Source organism: Panulirus ornatus, chromosome 33, assembly GCF_036320965.1.
Source record: "Panulirus ornatus isolate Po-2019 chromosome 33, ASM3632096v1, whole genome shotgun sequence".
Lineage (NCBI taxonomy): Eukaryota > Metazoa > Arthropoda > Malacostraca > Decapoda > Palinuridae > Panulirus > Panulirus ornatus.
In genome coordinates, this window is record NC_092256.1 from 13,047,519 (window position 1) to 13,074,457 (window position 26,939).

Genomic DNA, 26,939 nt, shown 5'->3' on the forward strand with positions numbered 1-26,939 from the left:
TTACCATGTTGACTTCGATTCGATGATGGTAACTAATGACGTCTAGCAGTCACGTTGGTGGGTGTGGCGGAAAGTTGAGCGCATGCGCAGCGTGTTCGGGAAATTTACTTTCACGAGAGAAGGGTGTATATGAGGCTGTGACGGAGGCCTGACGCCCACATCAACCATTCAAGCTTTCCCAGACCGCCATGATTCTCCACAGGGTAGGTTGTGTACACAGTGTGCTGCTGCAGGGTTGCTTACGACGTATTTTATTGTATGAGAGAAAGGAAAACTCATCGTGCAGTTGGACGCGCCAGTTGAGTAGCATTTTAGCGTTCATTACGAAGATTATAGCGTTACCCCATTTAGCGTGTAGTTTTTGAGGATGAGTTTCTTCGTGGCGTGAAGGTGCAAATGGTGTGAAGAATCGGATGTGGTTTCTTGTTCTTTTAGATCTCGAGCGTGTCATTCTGTAGCACTTTGGCGCAACTGTACATGTGACTTTTATTTTTGTACATTTATTAGTATTAAAACCGTACGTGAAATGCTCAGATACTCTGGTGTCAGTAAGATTGAGTAGGTTAACCTATGCTCGTTCAGGGAAGGTATTTCAGATGCTAGTTTTGTTTTGACTTCTAGTTGTGAAGCATTAAGAATATATGATATAATGTGAATCTGAGTGACACTCAAACTTATGACGTACTCTTCTTGATACCCAGTGAATTTTTGTTGTTAACTGATTTAATTTTCATTGCCCTGAGTTTTATTATTACTCACATCACAGGCAACGATTGTCTTATAGGCATGATCATATATATAACTCAGTACCATATATAGTCGTTATTCCACCACTGTGGTATAAAGAGGGGCATTGGCGGAAGGGCAGTATCCCTTGTGTCGCATCATTAATGAGGAAGAGTTGAAGATGCAAGGAAGCAGAAGGTTAGGTAAGGTGAAGTCACTGTTATGGACCAGAGAGAAGCGTTTCTTCACATCTTCCTTAACCTGTTTCATGTAATATATATATATATATATATATATATATATATATATATATATATATATATATATATATATATATATATATATCTTTTTCTTTTAAACTATTCGCCATTTCCCGCGTTAGCGAGGTAGCATTAAGAACAGAGGACTGGGCCTTTTTTGGAATATCCTCACCTGGCCCCCTCTGTTCCTTCTTTTGGAAAATTAAAAAAAAAAACGAGAGGGGAGGATTTCCAGCCCCCCGCTCCCTCCCCTTTTAGTCGCCTTCTACGACACGCAGGGAATACGTGGGAAGTATTTTTCATCCCCTATCCCCAGGGATAATATATATATATATATATATATATATATATATATATATATATATATATATATATATATATATATATATATATATGTGTGTGTGTGTGTATGTGTGTGTGTGTGTGTGTGTGTGTGTGTGTGTGTGTGTGTGTGTGTCGTACTCTTATCGGTACAAGAACAGCCTGGTCAGTGTGTTTTGCGAAACCTCAGAACTAAATTACACTGCTTTGGGTAAAAGCTTTTTGCCCCAGGATTATAAACTCGCTATATATATATATATATATATATATATATATATATATATATATATATATATATATATATATTTTTTTTTTTTTTTTTTTATACTTTGTCGCTGTCTCCCGCGTTTGCGAGGTTCCTTGATACCAGTGCTTTTAGATGAGCTGAATTTGTGTAATTTTCTGGCTGTTTGAATATTAGTCAAGTTTGACCGATTAGATTGTCGAGGTTTGGTGTTTATTGATGTAGATAAATGGTTGTTATTGACACAGTAGCCACAGTAATAGTGCTTCGTTGATATTGATTCTGATTATGGTTGTTGATATATCGTTAGCTTGTGGGTGAGGGGTGAGGATACTCCTGGCATATTCACTCCTTGCCCTTGCCTGGCTCTTTAAGAATGCTGGGTTCTACGTATCAAGGACATTTCTTTAAATATCCTTGTGCACACACACACACACACACACACACACACACACACACACACACACACACACACATTTATAACCACTGGTTATAAATGAAAACTCTTGTGACAGTTTGATGAAGTTCTGCATTGTAAAATGAATTGTATCATTGGTAGATGTTACAGGAATTAAAATAATCAGAAGAGGACCTTGCTTTACTAACTGCATGACAGTGCATGGACTAGTATAAGTTAGATATGTGTGCATGAATGTTCTCTGTAGTTCGGAGAAAAACCGTGGAGGGAAATATGACAGCTTTTTGCTGTGGTAGTCCCAGTGTGGGTATGTCGTGTGTTGTGTTCCGTCTAGGAGTGGTGTCAGGAAGTGGCTATTATGGCATGGATAGTGTTTTGTCTACCTTAGTTTTTCGCCCACCTGCAGCGTCTCTTTTTTGTTGTCTTTCTGCGCTCATTCATTTTTCCTTTTACCTTTTTTGTTTCCTGATTCTCTCTCTCTCTCTCTCTCTCTCTCTCTCTCTCTCTCTCTCTCTCTCTCTCTCTCTCTCTCTCTCTCTCTCTCTGAGTAGGTGGTAGGCAGCAACCGAGGAGGGAAGTATTACTGGTGCTGCCCGCCTGGGGATCGGAAGGTTTAGTGACGGCTGCAAAGAGAACCATCACTTCTGTGGCTGCAGTTTCATGCCTTTCGCCAAGATCGCTGTCTTATTTTTTTCCTTCACTCACACTCGGGTTACTGGCATTCACTGCAGAAAAAATACAATCTCTTTATCTCGTTCATTACACTTGACAATTCCCAACTCCCATGGCTCGCTCTTCGTAATTCGATTTTTCTGCGTTGGACGGTAATATATTAAGAACACTGAAATACATATTCAGACTCTCACGTAACAATAAAACATAACTCACGACTCATACTTCGTAATCTCGAATTTTCCTGCGGTGAGGGCTAATCTTGTTAATTACTCATTCTCTTCTGCCCATTGCCATGTGATAGAACCATTAGCTAAACGTCGCTCGCTGGTCGTGATATTGTTATCCTTTATATAAGTTATCGCTGAATTCGTATGACTTAAATTTTACGAAAGTGAAGGCATGAAAGTATATTCGTGATGCGTGCGGTTTGATTTTTTTTAGTTACATTGACACTACTTTCATTTTTCTTTTTTCTTTTGGCATATGAAACAAATGCATGTTTGAAAATTAATAGATTTCTCCATATATGAATTTTTAAGATTGTTACTCCATAAAAGAATTTTCAAGGCTGACTGTTGTTTCATATACTTGGAGACTCTCAGTTATGACACTTGTAACCCTGTTGAAAAGCCAATCTCACTCATGTCGTCGCAATCCATAATAATCCCTGATTAGCTTGAGAATCCCGTGAGGTAACGTTGCAACAGTCAGTTAGCATCACGAAGCAGAAATATTTGAGATTAGTAAGTCTGTAGCAATAGATTACGCCAGCCAGTCACAGACATGGAGTACCAGTGATGTCACGACCAACATTCCGCCGAAGTCGCGCGTGACGTGAACGTAACGGCTTCCTGCTCTAGCAGGTCCATCACGGGACGTCACGCGCATGGGGCCAGCGAGCGTGGATGTGGGCTTTGTTTAGAGCGCTTTGATAACATTCGCTTAGCCCGCTAAGTAACTATGCACTGCAGTCACAAAGCTGGCTCAAGCACGCTCGGGTTTTTGACATCTGAGTTAGATCAATTGTGGGGTTTGCCATTTGTGTTCCCCGGGTCAACTGATGTGCTTCCTGTAATTAATTCACTGTGTTAGGCATCGAACTGTGTGTCATATTTATGAATCTGCTAATTGTAACTATCACTTACTGATATTATTGATAGTAATTGTAGTCGTAGTATGACATTCTAGTGTCAACCAGTGTTAACTTAAACGTCCAACACAAAAAGATTGTAATGAAATGTTAAAATAGTGCGAGGCGTGTCTGACTCAGCGTGATTTTTTTTTCTGAGCTGATACGGCATATATATATATATATATATATATATATATATATATATATATATATATATATATATATATATATATATATATATGTATGTATTTAGGTATCCAATTTATCGACCAACCCTTACTTGAGAGTGAACAGCAGGGCTGACTGACTGTTGCAGCTATACTTCGAACCTGATGATATTTGTGGTTATGCATGTGATTATTTGTGTCGCGAGGAGTTTTACATTGCGTGGCCCCGTATCTTAGTATGTACTCTTAAGTGTATTCACTTACCCTAAGTTTAAGCCAGTTACCCATATATCGACTAGCCCCGACGGGAGGATGAATGGCTGATTTGGCTGTGGGGCCGGTGCCACGTCCAAGATTCGAACCTTGGTGAGCCAGTGCGATGCCCTATACTGCACCACAGAATCCTGTAAGAATTTGGAACGCTTAACGTTTGTATGTGTGTGATTTCTGATGTCTGTGTTTTACGGGGAGAAAGTCTTACTTTCTCGTTGCCCCGTCTCTTAACCATGTCTTCACTCTATTGTATGAAGACACACACATCCAGACCTAAATTGTGTGTGTGTGTGTGTGTGTGTGTTTTATATATATGAGGATAGAAAGTGAGGAACGAGTTGACTCATGCTGCATTAACCTATACTTTCACCCATGGACTTATTTAGCGCTGTGGTTTACAAGAGTCTTGATTTAAGTACAAGGAAAATTGCTTTGATATATTGATTAAGGTTGGGATCATTATTGATTATCTATGGACTGAAAATTAGCATTATACACTTCTCACAGATTTAAAAGGTTGACTTTAGATAGTATTCCTGTTTATCAAAGCTGTTGCAGTAGAGGTGTGAAATGGAAACTAATACGATTACCGCTTGGTTGTAAGGTAAAGCGGAGGTGAGGCAAGGTTGTATACCGTTTAGTGATGCTATGGTTATATCGTGATGAGGGACTGAATGAAAAGGACTGACGGGGTGGGAAAGATGGGAAACCTAGAAGATAGGTTAGTATAGAGAAGCGTTTGGTGATTGAGACGTGACAGATAATGGGAAAGAATATTATTGAGTAGCGATTAGTGTTTGGAACGTGACATCGTACCCGGGCCTGGGGGTCCAGAAGGGGGCCTGGGAATTTCCTAGGATCTCAGAAAATGTGTGCATATATTGGACTAGCATTCCACCCGTCTCTCATCTTCCATACCCTTTTTGGCCTTACAGCTCATGGCATAAAACCGTAGCGGTTAAAAACAGGATGACTAATGGAAAAGGGAAGGGAACCTGAAAGAAACTTTGTACCCCCTGATTAAATTCCCCTTAGAGGCCCTTCCTCTAAGGGTTGAGAAAGTTATAGACTCTAGGAGGACACGCATTTGTTATGAGCATACATTAGAAACAAAAGAAGATATTACCTAAATTATTGATGATGTGTGGGTGAACCACTGCCGGATATAATTGCGCTTTTGTAAGAAAGGGAATCGATTCAGTGTAGCGAAACTGTTATAATGTTTACGACTTTCGGTAAATCGCACCTGCCCAGACCACTCAAGCAGCAAAACTTGAAAGAAGGCCCTTAAGCAGAGCGAGACGACTCTTGATCAAAAAGAAAATGTTTTTTAAAGCACGAAATGGGATGGTAAAAAACAGCTGATGGTGCTGTAAGTAATAATATGGCGTGAGAGGAGAACATAATGGTGATAGAGACAGATGCGATCGAGTGGAAGATTACAAGAGAAAGTTTGGCGTGAATGTCGTACCGTAAACAGCACCGTGAGAAACTGCGACGTAACGCACAAAACATGAATTGTTACAACAAAGAAGTAAGAATACCCAGTTTACTGTGTTGATAAACACGTTGATACAAAGCATACAAAAGATAGAGAAAGCAACCTTCCACCCCAGGAAAGATGATGTGACACAGTCTGAAAGACAGCTTATCTTGGGAAAGCTCATGATTGCTGACAGTGACTGGCCGAATCTGAGACGGTCCTATATATAATGCCAGTCATACCTGTTTTACAGTCTGGTGTTACAGGGTGTTCTGGTTACGTACGGATACCGTTGTGGCAACTCGGTGATTACGGTGGTAATGTTACATAATGTGAGAGCGGCTGTTATGGTACAAGTACTGAGATAGCGATTTCTAAATACTCAGGTTATGTTACCCCGGGCGTAAAAGTGTAGTTTGAAATGCTGCTTCCATTTTGCCGCATGGAAGGTGTTTGCGAACTGCCACCTCGTAACTGAAAATAAAGATTTCTGGCATAGATAAGCGGAAAATGGTAATATACAACTTTTTCACAGGAAATGCTAAACCAATTGCTGTTAACGATTAACTTTGTGCTGAAAAATATACTGGGGAAAACGCAAAGAGATTAGTTAAACAGAAAAAAGGTCGTTGCTGTAGATATAGTAGTAGTATAGGGAAAATAATCTCAACCTAAATGTCGCCGTGGATGATCGAATATCGCAAGCAGTTAAAGTAATGAATATCGTATGGATAGTCGTAAAATGGCATCCCGATAAAGAAAGCGAGATTATGATGGCAAATGTGCGTGTCGCCACCGCGTGTGGCGCTGTGTTGGCTAGGATCCGATCTGCATTTTCAAGCTCAGCTGACGATGACCGGAATGAAATCCTCTCTTGGGTATTGTTTGTAAATCACGTTGATTGCCGCGGCAGATATATTTATGACTACCCGGTCGCCTTTGTTAGCCACCTGTCGCAACTTTCTCCCTCCTGGGATCATTGTGGTAATTTGAGTGAAAGCTAACCCATGAAGTGAGGGCGTGAACGCACGCGCTCCGCCTCACCTGCCACATTTAAGTCCATTATTTCAAAACGTGGATACTTCGGTGCGGCCGCGCCCCACGGTGGTCTGTCCACAATTAAACACGGTTGTAGAAGCAAAGATGATGAGGTACTGTCCTCAGATGTATTGAGTGCACAGATTTGCCGGCACAAATCAATCAAAATTTCTCATTGGTGGATGCGACTCTGTTCAGTAAGGCATTAGTGTAAACTGCAGTGTACTTGGGAAGGGTGGACTACAGGAGACCTGATGGTCCATGACGAGGTTATATGCTTGCTAGATCTAAATTGTGGTAGAAACAGGATGATAAAACATGAGGCAGACTCTTCGGATGATGCTCATAGCTTCAACATAATTACCCAGACAGTTAATAAGCTTAAATCCTAAATAATCAACCATCTAACCAGCTTGAATAGTATTGACTACTCAGTGGTAGTAGACTGTACGTAGCGACCAGCCCTGCCGAAATAGTTCCATGGAAATAACGAGAACCAACATAACGTTCCAACTTAATTCACTTCACTTGAAACTTACACTTAATCATGAGATTTTTTTAATGATGTACCCAGTAACTTAATCATTTTACTGTCATTAGTTGGAGAGTTTTACTATTGACATATGTTTTTGCGGTGGTTTTTTATCTCGCCCATACCCGCTTATTAACAGTTAACTAAACGTGCTCCATGTATATATACGCAGTCAAGTAATGTTTATCTATAAACCGCTGTGTTTGTCTGTCTGTATGTCTGGATACAGTGTAGCCAACCCTTAGCAAACAGCGACGAACGTTGTAGGGTGGGGTTTGTATACCCTACCCCCTTGGTAATAGTGACGACTGCTGCGAGGTGGACAGGGCATACATAGCCTATCAGTATAGAAGTTGTGACGAGTGTTGTATGGTGGGCTGAGTATAATTTACCACCATGAGAATAGAGCCGCTAAATTGTGGTTGAGGAATAGTTTAGCACAATTAGGGGAGCACAGGTTTGCTTTCTGTGTTAAGGCTATCGCTAGTTTTTACTATGTACAAGGAATGTCTTATACACCTGTCATTCATCTTTGGACGAGTATGTGCCAAATAACAGGCTCTGAGTATGATAGTAACACCTTGAGTATACGGTAAGAACCATAAAGGATAAGCCCTTTAGCCATGGTAAGTTGATGCCTTCACTATTAGGGTAAGTACCTGAGTGGTTGACCTAACGCAGAATTTTACTTACCACCCCAAGTCACGTAATGCATGTGACACTTATGGTATACTGCATTAAATCGAGTAAAAGTTAAAGTTTCCCTTTCTTGTCAGTTTTACTTTTTCCTTAAATGACGTGTTCACTGATTTGTTCTTGGCTGACCAATTTATGGATGCCCAGTGACAGTCTACCAATTTATTGATGCTCATTGTCAACCAATTTATGGATGCTTAGTGACGATGTCTACCAATTTATGGATGCTCAGTGACAGTGTTTACTTCATTTTGTGTAGTAACGTATTGGCTCTCGTGCAGGTGTTGTTCCTTGTGCTTGTTGGCAGTGTGGCGGCCTGGGCCGAGCCCCAGCGCACTCGCCAGACCCCCTTTTCTATGGGGATGCGTTTCCTGGGGAACATTCGGGACGGCATGACTAAGACCTTCCAGGATATCTTTGGCGGCGGCCCCAGGAGGAACAAGGAGGCCACCAGCGCCCTTCCTGTCAAGCAGCCCCAGCTGTCATCTGGAGTGAAGCCCAGTTCGCCGACAGGAACCCCGTTTCGATCGATCCCGTCTACAGTGGCTCCTCTTAAAGCGGCTCCCCCTAGGGCTGCCCCTCCAACAGCGCCACCGCAGTCGTCATTCTTCACAGTGGTGCATGAGTCGGACGTCACCACGGCTTTCCCGGACATCCAGGGGTTCACCGACGAGAGCTTTAAGCCCAGTTCCTTTCTGAGGGACACCACGCCCTTCCAGGGGACCGTGGACGAGGACCAGCTGCCCTTCTTCTCGCCACACAGTGGAGGACACTCGAACCCTCAACCCTTCGTGCACAACCATATAGCTTCGCCCCACCAAAATTTTCCCTCACGCAGTCTTTCTAGCACAGACTTCACCACCTTCGGTACTGTCTCGCCTGCAGACGTGATAAGGGATAATTCCATCCCATTTGGAAACACAGCGACGTTCAACATGGGAAACATATTTAAGAGAACTTCCTCTCAAAGTGACCCCCAGTCAGGACGGCATTCCCCAGAGGGAGGAGAGATTTTGGAGCTGGCACCTCAGCCGGTGGAAATACAGAGGTTGGCCTCACTCCCAGCGACTCAGTCCCCTATATATCATGCCGACGTTTATACCGATCCCCAGTCATTCTCTGGAAGCCAGGAATCTCCAGACCACACCCCAGTCAGCCACATACCGCCCCAAGATACCACAGTTTCTAACCTTCACCCCACAATCCTCTTGAAGTCTCACTCGTCCATACCAACTCACATCCCTCTCCAGCATTTCACAGAGTCACAGCGCATATCCACCACACACAAGCGCAGAGCTGCCACACCTGAGGACAGAGCCACCACAATTGAGCACAGAATTACCACACCTCAGCGCCGACCTACAACTCCTGTCGACCTCCGCTTGGTGACCCGCCAGGCTTCTCAGCCCACCAAGGAGCAGCAGCAGGCGAGCAAGAAACAGGCATCGCCCCTCAAGATCGGCGCCGGACACATCAACGCTGGGACCAAGATGCAAGTCTCTCCCAGGGAAAGCGAAGACGGCACTCAGGCAAGTGAAAATTAATGTACCACATTATTATCCCTTTCTTGTCTCATGGTATCAGATCAGCTTGAATACTACATTACGAACCGCTAGAGTTCTGTCCCTTCATCTCAGTTGTATGCTAATGTCCTCTGAAGGTTTCGCCAGTATTCACAATCCAAGTGTACTTCCTCAGGGAGTTGAGGTGAGCGGCTACGAATTCGGTTATGGCGTCCTGGACACAGACACGGGCAACCAGTTCTTCCACGCTGAGAAGCGGGAGGAGGGGCAGACGAGGGGATCCTACAAGATCCAGCTGCCCGATGGGCGGGTCCAGACTGTCACCTACGTCGCCAACAGCAACGGGTTCCACCCTAAAATCACCTACGACGGTAAAGCGCGTTACCCTGATGTCGCCGCCACGGCCACGGCGGCTTGAGACCTACGCATGCGTCCGCTCCGCTCCCCCTCACGAGACGACTGTGCCAACAACCCACAGCTTCATGAAGCATCTAACGGAGGATACTTGGGTGAACGACGGCGACCTAAGGTCTATAGAGAGATGGTGCTCGCCAGGAAACTGAGGATGCGCAAGACCTTACTGTGCTGATGCTTTCTGAGAAGACCGAACAAGAGCGGGCTGTGAAGGTGAGCCCCCCCTTTGCCAGTCTTGTGACCATGACGAGGACAGGCGCCTCGAACGGCCGTCTCTCAAGCCGGAAAGAAGAGATCCAGTTTTATGTAAATATTGTTGTCGTAGGTTAAGCAGTCCTGTTGCGGGCGACAGGCTAGTGTTTTGGTGTTTTATTTAATCAAAATGCACGTGTACAGACGCACGCCCGTCAGGTTAGCATTGTTATTGTTAAAAGTCGATTAGAAGTACTGAAGTCTGATATGTTAATGTGAAAATGAACCATTTACCGATGTAGTGATATTTGTTATATTATTTGATGTAAACACTTGTAATAATGTCTAGGTATATACAAATTGAATAAATGATCTATACCTATCTATCTATATCTATCTATCTATCTATCTATCTGTCTATATATATATATATATATATATATATATATATATATATATGTATGTATTGCACGCTCATCCATTTTTCGGCTAGGAGTTTCATTCCTTCAATTCTGAATAGATCTCGTTTCTATTTGGAAGAACTCGTGCCGGTAGATCTCGCGTTCCACTTCATGTTTTTTCATGTTAAATGTTCAACTAATGTTCCGTAACCGGGGCGTACCAGCCCGGGTTATCGTCATGGGTTATCGGCCAGAGAGATACACCACCACTAAACGGTGTCCGTCAGATCAGCGTAGCACCACAATCTGAGATTCATTCTTCGTTGCCTTAATGGCCTTTACTGTGTGCGAATCAAGTTCCAGAATTTTTGTATTCGTTTTCTTTATGCTAGTTGTGACAGCCTTGCACCTCTGGCATGTGATTAAGGTCCATCTGTACCCTAGCTTGACCAAGCAGTGAATTGTAATTTTGTTGATTTGCGAAAAGTAACGAGGAATTATTATAGTGTGGTGTAAACGTCCTCAGAGACATCACTGAAGCAAATTATAGTGAGCAACGTTGATTAGTCATAGGAATACTGACTAACTCAGAGTTTTGATAGTGTCAAAAACGTGTGGAAATGATTGTAGTCATTTGCAGCTAAAGTTGGCTGGTTATAACGAAAACGTTTGCATTAGTGTGTCTTTGAGAAGTAGTCGACAACTCTGCGAGGTAAGTGTCATTATTTCATTTTTTTCCTCGTGAAGAAATTACATTTTACGTTCCTATAAATTTAATGATTTTCTTCATTATCTTTTGGAAATAAAGCGGAACACATCTGCAATCAATCAATCACTGACTTCGACGGGATCAAAAAGAGGTTACGTGATGAGTGAGGTACAAGTAATGGGGTAGAGGAATGTAGAGTGTTCCAATCATTCACGTGTGAACGTACATGGATGGAGTTGGTCATATCCTTCTCCCAATTTATACTTGCTCTCATTGTCGTTTCTCCCTTAGTAAAGCCAGGAAAGGACAGGCTTAGATTTTACTTACCACATGATTTACGCGTTGTATAGTGTAACGACTGTATATTTTCTTCGCTTGTATCCTCTTCACTTGTAAAATTATGTGAAGTTCTTTTCGATCGGAAGTAATGTGTGAACAAGAAATTCGTATCTAGTTTATTTCAACAGTTACGTCTAACTCCAAATATTTGCGAAACACTTGGCACACAGTGATAAATCAGTCAGAAATCATGACGTATTAAAATTCCGATAATCATGTTCATTAGTAAATTATGTGTTTGATGTGTGATTTAGGTTCAGCTAAACGTTAGAAGCACTCGCGGTACCTCTCCATGTACGCATATTGTATGCATATTGGACAAACAGATGAATGAAGTTAAAAATAAGGTCAGTACCATCTTCCGTGCCAGGCTATAGTGCGGCTCATGATAAGTGAAGATTTCTGGTGATGATAAAACACTTACTGTTACCTACTTAGAGTACTCTGATCATTGACCCACAGATAAGTGCTATACCCTACATATGTTGTGATAAGATGATGGGCGATACATTGTATACGTTCCTTTGTATTTTGCTTTATTGTCGATAGGGTAATGTTGCCTGAGGCTTGTTGACTTATGACGTTACTTCAATTACATTTTCACACAGATTTCCATAAAAATGCCCCGTGATTTGCTGCCTTACACGTAAAAGAGTTGTTGCTGTAGATGTGTTACGTGGGAAGGTGTTTGAGCCATTGCACCCACGACATTTAATAAGAACAAGAGTATTCTGTATGCAGATGTGTGTAGCATTGGCTAGACCCTTTGACAGTGGACTCTCAAATACAGCTTTACTTTTATGTTACATTTGATTATGAGGAAATGCTGAGTATATTCAGTATATATATATATATATATATATATATATATATATATATATATATATATATATATTATTTTTATATTTTATTATACTTTGTCGCTGTAATAAAATATAAAAATAATATATATATATATATATATATATATATATATATATATATATATATATATATATATATATATATATATATATATACTAATATACTCAGCATTTCCTCATAATCAAATGTAACATAAAAGTAAAGCTGTTTTTGAGAGTCCACTGTCAAAGGGTCTAGCCAATGCTACACACATCTGCATACAGAATACTCTTGTTCTTATTAAATGTCGTGGGTGCAATGGCTCAAACACCTTCCCACGTAACACATCTATATATATATATATATATATATATATATATATATATATATATATATATATATATATATATATATATATAATGTGCAGATGATTTTGCATGTTTGTTTAGCAGTGTTTCTAATTTCGCTCGTTACCGGATGAAGCCTTACTAAAGTGAGGTAAGACTTGCATGAGGACGTACGTATGGTTCTTCGTACTCATTGGCTGTTCCGTGATGCTGGGGCATGTAGTGTAGTAACCTTTATTGGCCCGTGTTCGGGATATTGTTCTTTGATATTAATACCGCCTGCAGGTATTGCCGATCCTCACCCTGCTACCCACAATCATTCCCAGTTGCTTCACTTACCTCTCCATATGCCCCTGAAGATAATTTGATGGGTTGAAATGGAAAAGTTGAGGCACTCCTTCAAGGTATATTACACATCCTCCCCAACCAAGTCGAAAGAAAAAGTGTTAGACGTTAAAAAATGAGAATGATAACCAGTTATCTCGTCATTTAACAGAATATCTTTAAAAGAAGCACTGATATAACACACACACACACACACACACACACACACACACACACACGTGGGGAAGAAGCCATTGGCATCTTTAAGGTATGAACCATCACATGAGGTTCGACCAGATACAATCCAAGCGAAACCCATAACACAAAAGACCTTTAAGGTAAGACCTAAGTCACTGCAGAACAGAAAGATTGATAATCGAACACTTCTGGGATAATGATCCTCTAATTTCTAGCGTGTGTCTGCGTGCGATGATTATTAGTATTCTCAAAATCAAGTTATTTTTACCGGGTATGAAACCTTAGAACAATCATCATACTGAAACTAAGTTGTGCAACGGAACACTTGTTAGTTTGGTCAGATTTATACTGTGCTGTTCGGTAAGCATTAGAACGTTGAAGCTAAGATACATGCTTTCGAAACAAATATCTCACGAAAAAGAAAAGGTAATGTAAGCGAGTGTCAACAAGATTGAAAGTCTCGCGTGAATTTTGTCGAAGACTACTACCACTTTGCTACGTACCTTTAGGTAGAAATAACCGCCTTGCTACAGCCTACCGCCACTAACTGCCGCTCCTCTTCGTCACAACGCACCGCCTCTGGCCGTGACATTATAAACACATTGCAGTGTCTTACGTCGTTCTTAGATCACCAGGTCTCTGCTTGGCACGAGCCCTTGTCTTATCTTCAGCCGTGTGGTATTTGACTAGCTGGCCACTCGTAGAGCGTAATAAGAGCTGCTTTCAAGTGTCCGTAGTCACACTTAAACAGACCAGGAGGAACTTTCTGCTTTCCTCCTTAAGAGAAAACTTTTGTGTTTTTTTCTATGCAACAATCAGCCTGAATCTGGTACAGTAGAACTATGCGTTTGACCTGGCTCATAATGGTTAGGTCAAGCGCATGTTCACTTAAAGGCTATGATGTCGAGGTTGTATTGATAATAAACCTTTGAAGTGACCTGTGAGGGTCATGCTGTGTCGAAAGTGTAGTGGAAGTGACCTTTCAAATACAAGTGACGTTGATGGTGTAGTGAAGATGGCCGTGGAAGTGAACTAGGTGTAAGGCTCAGCTAAGTGAACAGTGGTGGTGTCGAGGGTGTAGTGAAAATTGGCCTTTGAATTTACCCATATAGGTCGGGCTAAAGACTAGTCTTGTTGAAGATGTAGTGAAGTTGTTTGATGATGGTGGTGCTGTGAAGATGGCTGTTCAACTGACTAGTAATGATGTGGTGAAAAATACATTTTAATGATACTTTCCTTCGTATTGATTATAAAGATGCATTAATGTGGAGGTTGACACTGTCTCACTGAATTCTCTCGGGAATGTTAGCATTTCTTTTTCTGTTCTATCCCGTCAGTTTCATCGATGAGCTGCCAACCAATTCGTAGAGTGCAACATTCATCAGTAACTATCACCTAATTATGATAACCTTCTTGGTTGACGAAACGACTAATTGGTAAACTGGAAGTAAGTTGAGTCATTTCTGCTACCAGGTACTGCGTATTGCAGTAAGTCTTCGGAAGTAACCCTTGGTCTTTGACTCAATATTTAGGTTCTGGCAGAGCAAGTCGACCCCAAGCGAACCTTGTCAGATTTTTATTCAGTCCCGTGCATATACCGCGTTCCCACTCGTCATGATTAAAAAGCTTGGCTTGTGCTTGGAAACAAGCCATTTAATTCCACTGATAAGTGACTTCGGAATCTATTAGGCATTGGTAAAATGCGTTGCTTATTTGTAAATAAACTGATGCATTAAAAGCCCACTTTTGACTCCTGAAATCCAAAAAGATAAGTAGCTACCTAGCGAGGATGAAGAGGTATTCATTGCTGTTGGATGTTGGTGGATGAATCAGTGTTATGGAGACAACTTAGTTTTTTGGTTGTGTCTGAAGTCTTGCCAAACACAGACATCAGTCATCACCTTCTCGGGGTCAGCAAAGTAAAGCACGGGCTATCTGCTATCAAAGTCAATATAGATCTATACCAATATAGATCTATACTGGAGCAGCAGAAGATTCTGGAAATTTTGAACATTATCATAAAATATGCACCAGAAATGATTAACTGTAAAGTCAACTCTGTGTTACTCTTTATGACAATGAATTATTTGACGCATTTCACTCCTTTTAAATGCTTCTCGAGAAGGGTTTCCCTGTGGCTAAACAGGTAAGGAGAGCACGGTCCATTTATAAGACTTCTTCGGAACCCATCTCGGATGAGCAGTTCTTCGGAACCCATCTCGGATGAGCAGTTCTTCGGAACCCATCTCGGATGAGCAGTTCTTCGGAACCCATCTCGGATGAGCAGTTCTTGAGGTGACCCAGCCATCCGTGAGATAGTGCAGGCGAGACGTTATCACCTCGACAAAGACGGCGGGTTATCAGACACTCTTGACTCGCCAGATTAAACGCCGCAGGAGTTGGGTCGGTTACATTCCACCGTAACGGTGGAATGTTCATCGCATAACCATGTAGCCTCTCCTCGTCAGCCTGTGTCATTCGTGCGGTACAGATGCTCAAGTTCAGTAAAGAAATAGGTTGACAGGATTTCCCCATTCGGTTACGTGGCGAATACGATTTGAATTTAGAAGAAAATTGGTCCCATTGGAGAAATAGATGGACTTTGGCGTGGAAGCAGTGTCGTAGAGGATGGGAACCAATTGCCAAATAAGGACGTAAGCGCTCACACGTTGGAAGGTCCAAACAGTTTGCGTAAATACGATTAAAATGGGTTGGTGGGTATTTGGATCTGCTTCGTAACGGCCAGGATGTATTTTTTCCCGGTATTTTAATGATTCCATGTGGCATCCGGCAAGGAAAAGTGTTTTGAAAAACGGGGATGCTGTCACTTTTGAATTATGTTGATATTGATAAATTTATATATATATATATATATATATATATATATATATATATATATATATATATATATATATATATATATATATTGAAATGAAATGGATGACTTTGGACAACTGGTGTTTGAGCACCCACGTAATGGTAAAATGATACTGAGAAAATTAGAGAACTTAAGAATGAAGATTAATAGCGCTAGATACGCTGACATATTCAATTCTATGTGCATTAGAAAAAATCTGCTCATTATATATATAGGATATATAGAGGATGTGTGGATCAGGTGTTTGCTTTGAAGAATGTATGTGAGAAATACTTACAAAAGCAAATGGATTTGTATGTAGCATTTATGGATCTGGAGAAGGCATATGATAGAGTTGATAGAGATGCTCTGTGGAAGGTATTAAGAATATATGGTGTGGGAGGAAAGTTGTTAGAAGCAGTGAAAAGTTTTTATCGAGGATGTAAGGCATGTGTACGTGTAGGAAGAGAGGAAAGTGATTGGTTCTCAGTGAATGTAGGTTTGCGGCAGGGGTGTGTGATGTCTCCATGGTTGTTTAATTTGTTTATGGATGGGGTTGTTAGGGAGGTAAATGTAAGAGTCCTGGAAAGAGGGGCAAGTATGAAGTCTGTTGGGGATGAGAGAGCTTGGGAAGTGAGTCAGTTGTTGTTCGCTGATGATACAGCGCTGGTGGCTGATTCATGTGAGAAACTGCAGAAGCTGGTGACTGAGTTTGGTAAAGTGTGTGGAAGAAGAAAGTTAAGAGTGAATGTGAATAAGAGCAAGGTTATTAGGTACAGTAGGGTTGAGGGTCAAGTCAATTGGGAGGTGAGTTTGAATGGAGAAAAACTGGAGGAAGTGAAGTGTTTTAGATATCTGGGAGTGGATCTGTCAGCGGATGGAACCATGGAAGCGGAAGTGGATCATAGGGTGGGGGAGGGGGCGAAAATTTTGGGAGCCTTGAAAAATGTGTGGAAGTCGAGAACATTATCTCGGAAAGCAAAAATGGGTATGTTTGAAGGAATAGTGGTTCCAACAATGCTGTATGGTTGCGAGGCGTGGGCTATGGATAGAGTTGTGCGCAGGAGGATGGATGTGCTGGAAATGAGATGTTTGAGGACAATGTGTGGTGTGAGGTGGTTTGATCGAGTAAGTAACGTAAGGGTAAGAGAGATGTGTGGAAATAAAAAGAGCGTGGTTGAGAGAGCAGAAGAGGGTGTTTTGAAATGGTTTGGGCACATGGAGAGAATGAGTGAGGAAAGATTGACCAAGAGGATATATGTGTCGGAGGTGGAGGGAACGAGGAGAAGAGGGAGACCAAATTGGAGGTGGAAAGATGGAGTGAAAAAGATTTTGTGTGATCGGGGCCTGAACATGCAGGAGGGTGAAAGGAGGGCAAGGAATAGAGTGAATTGGAGCGATGTGGTATACAGGGGTTGACGTGCTGTCAGTGGATTGAATCAAGGCATGTGAAGCGTCTGGGGTAAACCATGGAAAGCTGTGTAGGTATGTATATTTGCGTGTGTGGGTGTGTGTATGTACATGTGTATGGGGGGGGGTTGGGCCATTTCTTTCGTCTGTTTCCTTGCGCTACCTCGCAAACGCGGGAGACAGCGACAAAGTATAAAAAAAAAAAAAAAAAAAAAAAAAAAAAATATATATATATATATATATATATATATATATATATATATATATATATAACTGAGGTCGGCATTCTTCTTCCAACTAAATGCCCTAGATTTCATATAGAAACTGGAGGGTGTGGAAAGGGTAATCCATTCCTTGGTTTGCCTTCTCGTGCGCCCCACTACAATGCCTACTTCATCTCAATATACCATTATAGCATAAAGCAACGATATCTTCAGTCTTGCATTTTGACGAAGGATTCTGGACATCTACAGAACTGAGCTTGACGTCTGGGCAAAGGTGTTGCGAACTTTTGAACCGGCCATGGCCTTCGTAATGTGACCCAAGCATGATCTTGGAAAACTCGACTTGCGACCGACTTGACCAAACGATACGTTCTTTGGTTTTGATAAGTGGACTTGGCAAAGGTAACAGATTTGGACTCGTCAGTGAATTCCCTCACAGTTGCTCAGCTCACCAGAACGGAGAGTTTTGCGATCGACTAACAGGAACGTCGACTTAACGCGATCACTTTTACTTGCAACATCTTGCCATCCAGGACTCAGTTCACTGAGCTAATCCCTTTCTTTTTACTCCCCGTCCCAGATGGAGGTCAATACGAGGCACTATTCGCTGGACTCGACGTCCAGCCTGAGTATAGGCAGCCCGGCCAGCTTGGGGAGTGGACAGCTGCTGCAGGCTGGCCGAACCAGGGGCTTCTCAACGTCGTCCTCTCTCACGAACAGGACCCACAGGTCCTCCAGAATTGGTAAACATATGGAACTGTGAGGAGAGATATACTAGTGCAAATGAACGCTTACTTTCATAGAAGATACAAACCTCCAACAGCCAGGCTCGAACCCGGGACCCCTGCGTGGTAGGCGGGAGCGCTCCCCCTTGCCACGCAAGGGTCCTGGGTTCGAGCCTGGCTGTTGGAGGTATATATATATATATATATATATATATATATATATATATATATATATATATATATATATATATATATATATTTATATATATATATATATATATATATATTTATATATATATATATATATATTCCTATGAGTCCACTTGGAAATGAAACGATAAGTTCTCAAGTGCACTTTCGTGTAATAATCACATCAGCGGAGATAAAAGAAAGAAATATATCGGTCACTTGAGATATTTCTTGTATCTCCCCTGATGATGTGATTATTACACGAAAGTGCACTTGGGAACTTATCGTGTTTCATTACCCCGTGGACTCATAGGAATATACTTGATCACGTGCTCAATTGTGATCCTTTCCAATATATATATATATATATATATATATATATATATATATATATATATATATATATATATATATATATATATATATATATATATATATATATTCACCTGGTTTGCTCGTGGCTACAGAGATGGTGGAGATGCCTGGAGGCGCCGTGCTGCTGGAGGTAGCCGAGGAGCAGGACGATCTGGTGTCCCTGGTGGGGCGACGGGACAGCCTCTCCGGCGCCAGGACGGTGGGCGGCTTGGCAGTCGCTGCCGACACCACCCACTTCGACAAGAAGATCAAGAAGGAGATGGTAAGTCTCTCGTCGTGGGTTGATTTGCGGCAGATTTGGTTGAGTGCTCACTGTGTGTACGTATGTGACAACAGGCAATGCATGATATACGAAATTGATCTTGTGTATTTTATGTTTATCTGTACAGGCCCACCACAGCCCTGGAGTGGGCGACACGAAGAAAGAGGAGGCGTCGGAGGTGGTGACGGACGTCGGCAGCGGAGAACACAGGGAGGACGAGGAACCCTTACTAGTCTTCGGGGCTACCAACCTCTTGCAGCACCTCTTCCTGGCTCTGGCCTCCCCAGCAGTCTTCAGGCTCCCCGCCCTCGCTCACAAGTGGAGCAGCAAGAACGGATGTGAGTCGGTGACCTCCCTAGCCTTTTGCAGGTCCTGAGGACTCTCGGGTTAACTACGAGTGTAGGTGACGTAGCCAGTTAACGTAGCCTCTACGGTCTTAACCCAGAGCCCTGAGTAATACAGTGTTCTTGCTAGATAAGAACTATGTGGCCACGCCTAATACGTTGTATTCCAATACTTGAAACTAAACTAGATAGCAAACAGTACATTAGCTCTATTGGCTCGCTTATCCCAAGCATGCAGGTTGGATTAATTCTTCATAACCTGACTCATACTCCCTCCAGTCAGAGGTAGATATCATTTGAACGAGAGAACGTTATGTTATACTAACGTGAGTTAAAGAAACATGGGTGTATTTTGACTGAGTCCCCATCAGGACTTTTGGAATGTAGGAGTAGATTACCCAAGCCAGCTCTGTGTCTTTCAGCTCTGTTGCAGCATTTACTAGATAGTATGTATTATACAACGGTTAGGTGTGAATTTTAAACATATTCAACTCCGAATCTGTGGAGATTTCGCTCATAAATTCATATACACCTAAAAAGAGTAATTGTTCTGGAAGAGTATTACCGTCATCAAAACATATAGATCATGAATTAACTTTATACAAGCCTGCGTCCTTACTGTTTTGGTATAAGGTTGATCAGTTGAAGTTTATTAGACTCGATGTCTCCAGGCCTTAACATACGACTGGTCTCTCTGCTGTCCACAGCCGGGTTCTTCACAGCGTACGTGGTGGTGATGGTTGTGGTAGCGCTGCCGCTCTCGGTCCTCGAGCAAACCATGGCACAGTTCTCCTCCCTTGGGGCCACCACCATCTTCAGGTGCCTCCCCCTCCTCACAGGTCAGTGTTACGTCGCAGGTTAGTGACAGTCCCTCACAAGTCGATTTCTCACCAGACTGGTGAGTACCTCTCCTCACTAGTTTGGTACCTCCCCTCACAGGTCAGTGTCTCACCTCACTGGTTAGTACCTGTCCTCACAGGTTAGTAGTACTTCCCACACTTCAGAACCTTTCCTTATAAAACTGCCTCTCCCAACAGGTCGCTTCTATTCCCATCCCATGAATATATGTGGTATATACCCTAGTGTCAAACTTTTGAGAAACGTAGATTATCCAGGTTCGAAGCTCAGTAGACAGAGATAAAATGTTACCAGAAGAACAAATTACTGTCATCGGTCGAGGGGGAAAGTACCATTATATGTAATATGGTCACATACGTAGAGGCTCCCTGGCTGGTTGGATATATGTAGCCACTCAGATTGATCACAAATAAACAAGGATGTAGTCAGTTCCCCAGGTGTCCTCAGTGCTATTTACCCTAGTGACCAAACTTATCAAGTCACCTTAGCGCCCCAGCATGTTAAGTCACCTCAGCATTTCAGCTTGCTAAGTCATCATAGAGTGCCATGCTATGTATTCCCTTTGTTTGGTACGTGGTCGGTCGCACAGGGCCATGACAACCACATGACTGCGGTGGTTGTGGGTCTTGAGAACGAGTGTGTTTACACACCACTTGGTGGGCGTGTCCTTCCAGGTGTGGGCGTGGGCATGGTTACCACGTGCGCCATCCTGATGCTGTACAGCAGCACTGTGCTGGCCTGGGCCGTCCGCTACATCTTCGACTGCCTGCAGAAGGAGGTCCCATGGACGCACTGCCCCAACAACCACACCAGCTGCTGGGAGGTGTTTCAGCCCACCAGCCAGCCAACCAACCGACTCTACATCCCCAGTGACTATTATTTCCTGTACGTATCTACGGTGGTAGGGAGAGGAGGTGGGAGTATGGGACAGGGAAAGAGAAAAAGGGATAAAGGAGGAGATAGAAAATGTAGGATAAGGAGAGAGAGGAGAGGAGGGACTCATAGTTAACAAGTTATGTGGTCTTATGAACGGATTTTCACTCCATCCTTCCATTTCCAATTCGGTCAAACCGTTATTCCTTTCAGTTCTGACACATATACCCCTTTTATCAACCTTTCCTTACTTATCCTCTCAATTTGTCCATACTATTTCAACACACCCTCTTCAGCTCCGACGACACATTACCACACCTCTCTCTCTTACCGTATCATTTCTTACTTGATCTCACACTCCATCTAACTTGTTACTTTGCACTGCTAAACCTAATACCCTTGCTCTTATTACCGTGTACTCTCGACTTCCTCCTTTCACACTCTTCCAGACTCAGGCACCAGCTTCTGCAGTCTCTGTATCCAGCGCTGTATCCTCAGCAAACAACTGACTTGCCTCTCAGGCACCCCACCCTCGACGGACTTCGAACCAACTCCTTTCTCCAAGACTTGCATTCACCTCCCTCAACCCCCCGTCCATAAACAAAATAGACACCCATGGTGCAATCACACACCCCTGCATCAGACCGCATAGTGATCACGATGATTATAGTAATGATAACATAGGTTTGATGTCGAAATAACTAGAGGAATTGACATCAATAACGACCAAGATAAGACCCTTGCTCTCTTCAGAAAGAAAGTGGTGGGAGTCCTGGACGCAGAAGAAGGCCATGCCATCTACCTGCCCCTAGCACTGACGCAAGGGTTCATCTGGTTGGGACTTGTGTTCTTGGTGTACCTCGGGGAGGCCTGGCAGGGTGGGATGGTGTCCAAGATCTGGTCACTGGTCACTGTGGCCATGCTCACGGTTCTGATGATCACGGGCCTCGAGCTGGTCCAGAGTGGCCCAGGACTCAGCCTCGTCTTCAACTGGAATGGTGATGACTTGCGCCAACCCGATATTTGGCTGGACGCTTTTGGGCAGGTATGGTCATCTCGCTGTTCAGTCGCTCTCCATTACTTATTTTATGCTAGGAAGTGATGTCCTTAGGAAGCCTAGGACTTTCCTTAATATAAGAATTAAAAAAAAACAAAGGAATTCTCCTTCATATTTGCCTAAGGGTATGAAAAGTTCATCCACGATATCTTGGTCTCAAATTCATGAATAATTTACTCTGCCTACCGCATGAATTGAAGCTGATTATCTGCTTCAAAACCTTGTCTCATTTATGGAACATTTCTGTTTTAAAACTTACAAAATGACAAAGAAAATTCTTGATGATGTAAACTGGCCTTTATTATATATATATATATATATATATATATATATATATATATATATATATATATATATATATATATGAACTGAATAAGAGAAATGCAGTACATAGATTGATGGAGTGACAGGTGTGAGGTACCTTACATCCATCATCACTTGTTTTTTGAGTCGTCTGTTTCACGTCCTTCAGGTCATGTGGACGTTGGGACCTGCCCTAGGCCTCCTCATCACCAGGGCCAGCTACAAACGCTTCAGGGACAGGGTGAGTGGGCCACATCACCCAGCAGGGGGTGTGAAGCCCTAAGGGGATGAGGGGACTTTGTATAAATTCCTAGGGCTTCGTGTGAACCCCTTAGGAATGAAACAAGCTTGGCGCGGAGGTCTGTGTGTCAAGACGCAGTCCCGAGACTGTCAGCATCCCATGACAGTTCGGCGTTGTAATACAGTGTTTACGCTGGATTTGCCAAATCATTCTAAGAACGTTGCTGTATTGCCATGTTACTCATAAGAGCACTTACTGATAGGTTCCGATGATATCAGACAGTGGCTCGTAACAAACGCCCAGTACCAAAAGCATCCAGCTTAGACATCAAGTAGCATGTGGTTCTTTTAAACACCTACTATAGTTAACAAGTATTTGATATCTCTAAACACTGCACCTTTATATTAACAGGCAATTTTTTAACATCTCAGCAATCATAGGTCTTTTTCCAGGTACTAACAAGCTTCTAGTATTTCCAAATTTTCTCTCCTGTCGATAAACATCACCTGGTGCCTTTGCATGCCTTTACTAATCACCCAAATCTAGTTGTAAATTTAATGTACTTACGAGCACTAGTAACCAGCACCTGTTGCTTCCTAACCCAGTAACTTGTAAATTCGATATCTTCAGTAGTTTCTAAGCACCTTGTCTTGCTAATAGCCTTGTTTTTAGTATATTCAAACACTCATGCTTTACCAACAACTAGTATGTATCTCTAACAAGAAGTGACTTGCCTGGTCCGGGCAGATCCGTCTGGACGCGTACACTGCGGTGGTCGCTAATTTACTGGTGGCTGTGATGCTGTGTCTGGCCGTGTTCCCCTTCCACGGTCACCTCTCCCTCGCCGCCCAGATCGACAACAGTAAGTCCTTCACACAGGTGTAGGAATATGAGTCCTCCGCTAAGATCGACGTCGGAGGTTACACAGGAAGATAGACCCATAACTCAGTACTGAGCCCTGTAATTTAGCATAAATGATAAGGATACTGATAAGAGTAGAAGTGAATGTTGTCTTGTACTCGTCGATTATTTGCTGCGAAACAGACGTCCGAAATCAGGAATCATTGCTGGATTCAGTCGTTACTGTCCAACATTGTTGTCGACTGAAATGAATTTGGGTCATCACTGAAATTCTCGGGTGAGGTGGAAGTAACATTAACACAGTTTCGCGTCCTGAAGTATAACTAGTTATCTCTTTACCTTTATTTAGATCGCTTTTTCTTGCGTTAGAGAGGTAGCGCCAGAACAGACGAAGAAAAGACGCATCCGCTCACATCCATGCTCTAATGTGTAATGCTCCAAAACCAGGCCCCAGAGACCTTTGCCTCTCTTATTTTCCCATTTCTATTTATTTTTCTTTCAATTTCTCGTTTTAATTTTCTCAGATTTTGACACAGTTTACTAACAAATGTATTGGTAATTTTCATAGATTTTGACAGTTTACTAACAAATGTATTGGTAATTTTCATGTCATATATTGCTTACAAAGCATATTGTTGTCACTGCTCTAATATTCATTCTTGTGTATGTTTCAGTATATTTTGCTCGTATGTTCCAAACTTATTTTCCTGTCTTAGGTCCAAAATGTTGGACACATTGTTTGTTCGTGAGTTCCTTAATGATAACAGAAGAAATCCGATGAATTCACAGAATTGAACGCATGGTCTTGTATTAGTAGTTGAAGAAATTTGTCGCAGTTTGGTCACATTATTAGCAGAATTATATGAAGCTCAGTTTAAGGTTGACTGAACCACACATTCTTGAAACTAACCAACTAACTAAAAGTCAAAGTGATAACCCCACTAAATTCAGATATTTGAATGTTCTAAAAGCTCATTTAAATGTCAATCCCCAAGTTTCTTGTTGTAGATGTTGCCATTAACTCTCCACCAACAGTTTTACATTTAACCTTAAATATGGGATCGAGATTATGAGTGAATCCACGAAATTTGAATGAACGAACACTTGAAGCAAACAAACCGCCAGTCCTTAATGTTTACCGTTCTCCTCTACAGCTGCCGGGTACTTCTTCGTCATTTCGTCCTTCGCGGTGACCCAGCTGAAGGTGCCTCAGCTTGGGGGCATAGTCCTGTACCTGGGGGTGTGCAAGGCCTTGCTTGATCACACGCAGATGTTGGCCTCAACCGTTGCAGTCAACGTTTCTGATCTGCTGCCTGTCAAGTGGAGAAGCGGTTGGTGTCGCTTCGTGTGTCACTGTGTCGTGTGCGGGCTAGGATTCATCTTCAGTCTACCCTTCATCACTAAAGTAAGTTGTTGACTTTCAGCATCTTCCCAAATCAGATCAGCAAATAATTTAAGAATCAGTTATCTTAGAGTACCCCCACGAGTCGTTGGTTATGTTTTAAAACCCGTAGTCGCAAGTAGAATCTTACGTAGGCAGCTCGCTTATCATGGGCATGATGCCACAACACTGGCTGTATCTTGGGCTAGTTCTCAGCTTTTCTGTTTTGAGGACACGTGACATTAGTTTTAGATCAGGCTTTGACTTAGTGGTGTCAGCAAGACTGGTCCTTATTCTTAGAAATCTTGGTGAAGTTTACCAAGTTCAACTGGAAGAGCGATTTTACATAATGTTGGAAGAGCAATTTTACATAATGAATTTTGAAATAGACATGAAATAGAAACTGAAAAATCCTAAAAAAGCCAAACACATTTGCCACTTTTGACCATATCACCTGTCTAGAGACGATGCGTTTTCAAGCCATAATTCTAAGTGGAATCCACTTTAACACTTGCTGTCGTAATTCTCTAATCTGTTTCTAATCCATCATGGTTTACGAACTTTCCTCAGGAAGGGATCTTTCTGGTGCGGGCCGTGGATGCATACCTGCCATGGGTGTGCGGGCTGACGCTAGGAGCCCTGGAGGTGACGGGCTTCGTCTATCTTTACGGTGCTGGGAACATCGGCCGACACTTCAAGCTGATGGTCAGAGACAAGACTCTCTTCTTCCTCACCACATGGAAATTTGTCCTCCTACCAGCCTTCTTGGTAAGTAATGCCAGTAGTATTAGACATTTGGAAAATAGGCGATTCTCATTCGTCCTAGTTCCATTATACTTTATTCCCATAAGGCCATCGTAGCCCCAAAACGAAATACAATTCGTATGATGTTTTTATTATTAGTTTGGTTATAGCAAAGCCATATATACTTTAATTAGGACGTGTGCATCCCTTCCCCATCACAGGCCTTGGGTGTGTGGGCATGCGTAGTGGGCGTGCAAGGACCCGTGAAGTGGATGCACTTGCATTTGACGCCGGCGGAGGAGAATGTGTACCGCGAAGTGGGTCTGGTCATAACGCTCTTGCCACTAGCAGTCGTCGTCGTCGCCACCCTTCTCATCCTCTTCCACAACAGGCGGGTAAGTATATATTGGAAAATATCACAAGTAAGCGAGTAATGAAGTAAATTCCTTGTATATGTGCATGTTGCCAGACTTGAACCCACTTGTTTGCCAAATGGCTTCCTAGCTACGTCTCTTCCTTGTATATCAACTGTTATATTTCTTTCATGTATCTCCCCTGATGATGTGATGCTTACACGAAAGTGCACTTGGGAACTTATCGTGTTGTATTTCCCGTAGATTAGAAGGGGGATATATATATATATATATATATATATATATATATATATATATATATATATATATATATATATCCTGTTTGCGGATGATACTGTGTTTGAAGAGGAGTGGCAGAAGGTTGTGCGTTTTATGATGTGTGTAAGCGAAGGAGATTGAAGGTAAATGCAAGTAAAAGTAAGGTAATGGTGTTTGAAAGGAAACAGAGTGAAAGTATAGATTTTGTAAGACCATATGGAGTGAAAGAAGAAAGTGTACAAGATTGTGCTGTGGATATTGGCGAAAAATACTGGATAAAGTGAGGGAATATAAGTGTCTGGGAGCTGTCTTGGGTAAACGTGATGATATGGAAGGAGAGATAAGGGA

The 26,939-nt window shown here is 42.3% G+C and overlaps 2 protein-coding genes and 1 long non-coding RNA gene across 6 annotated transcripts in view; 2 read left to right on the forward strand and 1 right to left on the reverse strand.

Moving 5' to 3' along the window:
- Positions 1-13,989, reverse strand: part of LOC139759475 (uncharacterized) — a 34,267-nt gene extending 20,278 nt beyond the window's left edge. The window contains exons 1-2 of the long non-coding RNA XR_011715067.1: positions 13,759-13,989; positions 4,208-4,347 (exon numbers count right to left, since the gene is read on the reverse strand). This is a non-coding gene — a long non-coding RNA (uncharacterized lncRNA). The remainder of the gene's footprint in view (positions 1-4,207; positions 4,348-13,758) is intronic.
- On the forward strand, positions 112-10,478 carry LOC139759474 (uncharacterized). Its single transcript, XM_071681642.1, has 3 exons — positions 112-203; positions 8,247-9,498; positions 9,668-10,478. Exons 1-3 carry the CDS (start codon positions 189-191, stop codon positions 9,904-9,906), a joined length of 1,506 nt encoding a protein of 501 aa, XP_071537743.1. The 5' UTR covers positions 112-188; the 3' UTR covers positions 9,907-10,478.
- Positions 10,683-26,939, forward strand: part of LOC139759471 (sodium- and chloride-dependent glycine transporter 1-like) — a 33,198-nt gene continuing 16,941 nt past the window's right edge. For 3 of the 4 annotated variants that reach the window (XM_071681632.1, XM_071681635.1, XM_071681634.1), the window contains exons 1-12: positions 14,007-14,084; positions 18,327-18,489; positions 19,128-19,297; positions 19,425-19,635; positions 20,349-20,480; positions 21,174-21,384; positions 22,126-22,417; positions 22,902-22,973; positions 23,721-23,835; positions 24,989-25,239; positions 25,786-25,983; positions 26,181-26,354. In XM_071681632.1, coding sequence (XP_071537733.1) covers positions 18,327-18,489; positions 19,128-19,297; positions 19,425-19,635; positions 20,349-20,480; positions 21,174-21,384; positions 22,126-22,417; positions 22,902-22,973; positions 23,721-23,835; positions 24,989-25,239; positions 25,786-25,983; positions 26,181-26,354 — 1,989 coding nt within the window. In that variant the 5' untranslated portion in view covers positions 14,007-14,084. Of the gene's footprint in view, positions 11,208-14,006; positions 14,085-18,326; positions 18,490-19,127; positions 19,298-19,424; positions 19,636-20,348; positions 20,481-21,173; positions 21,385-22,125; positions 22,418-22,901; positions 22,974-23,720; positions 23,836-24,988; positions 25,240-25,785; positions 25,984-26,180; positions 26,355-26,939 lie in introns of those variants that run through there. The other variant, XM_071681633.1, reaches the window with a different exon arrangement.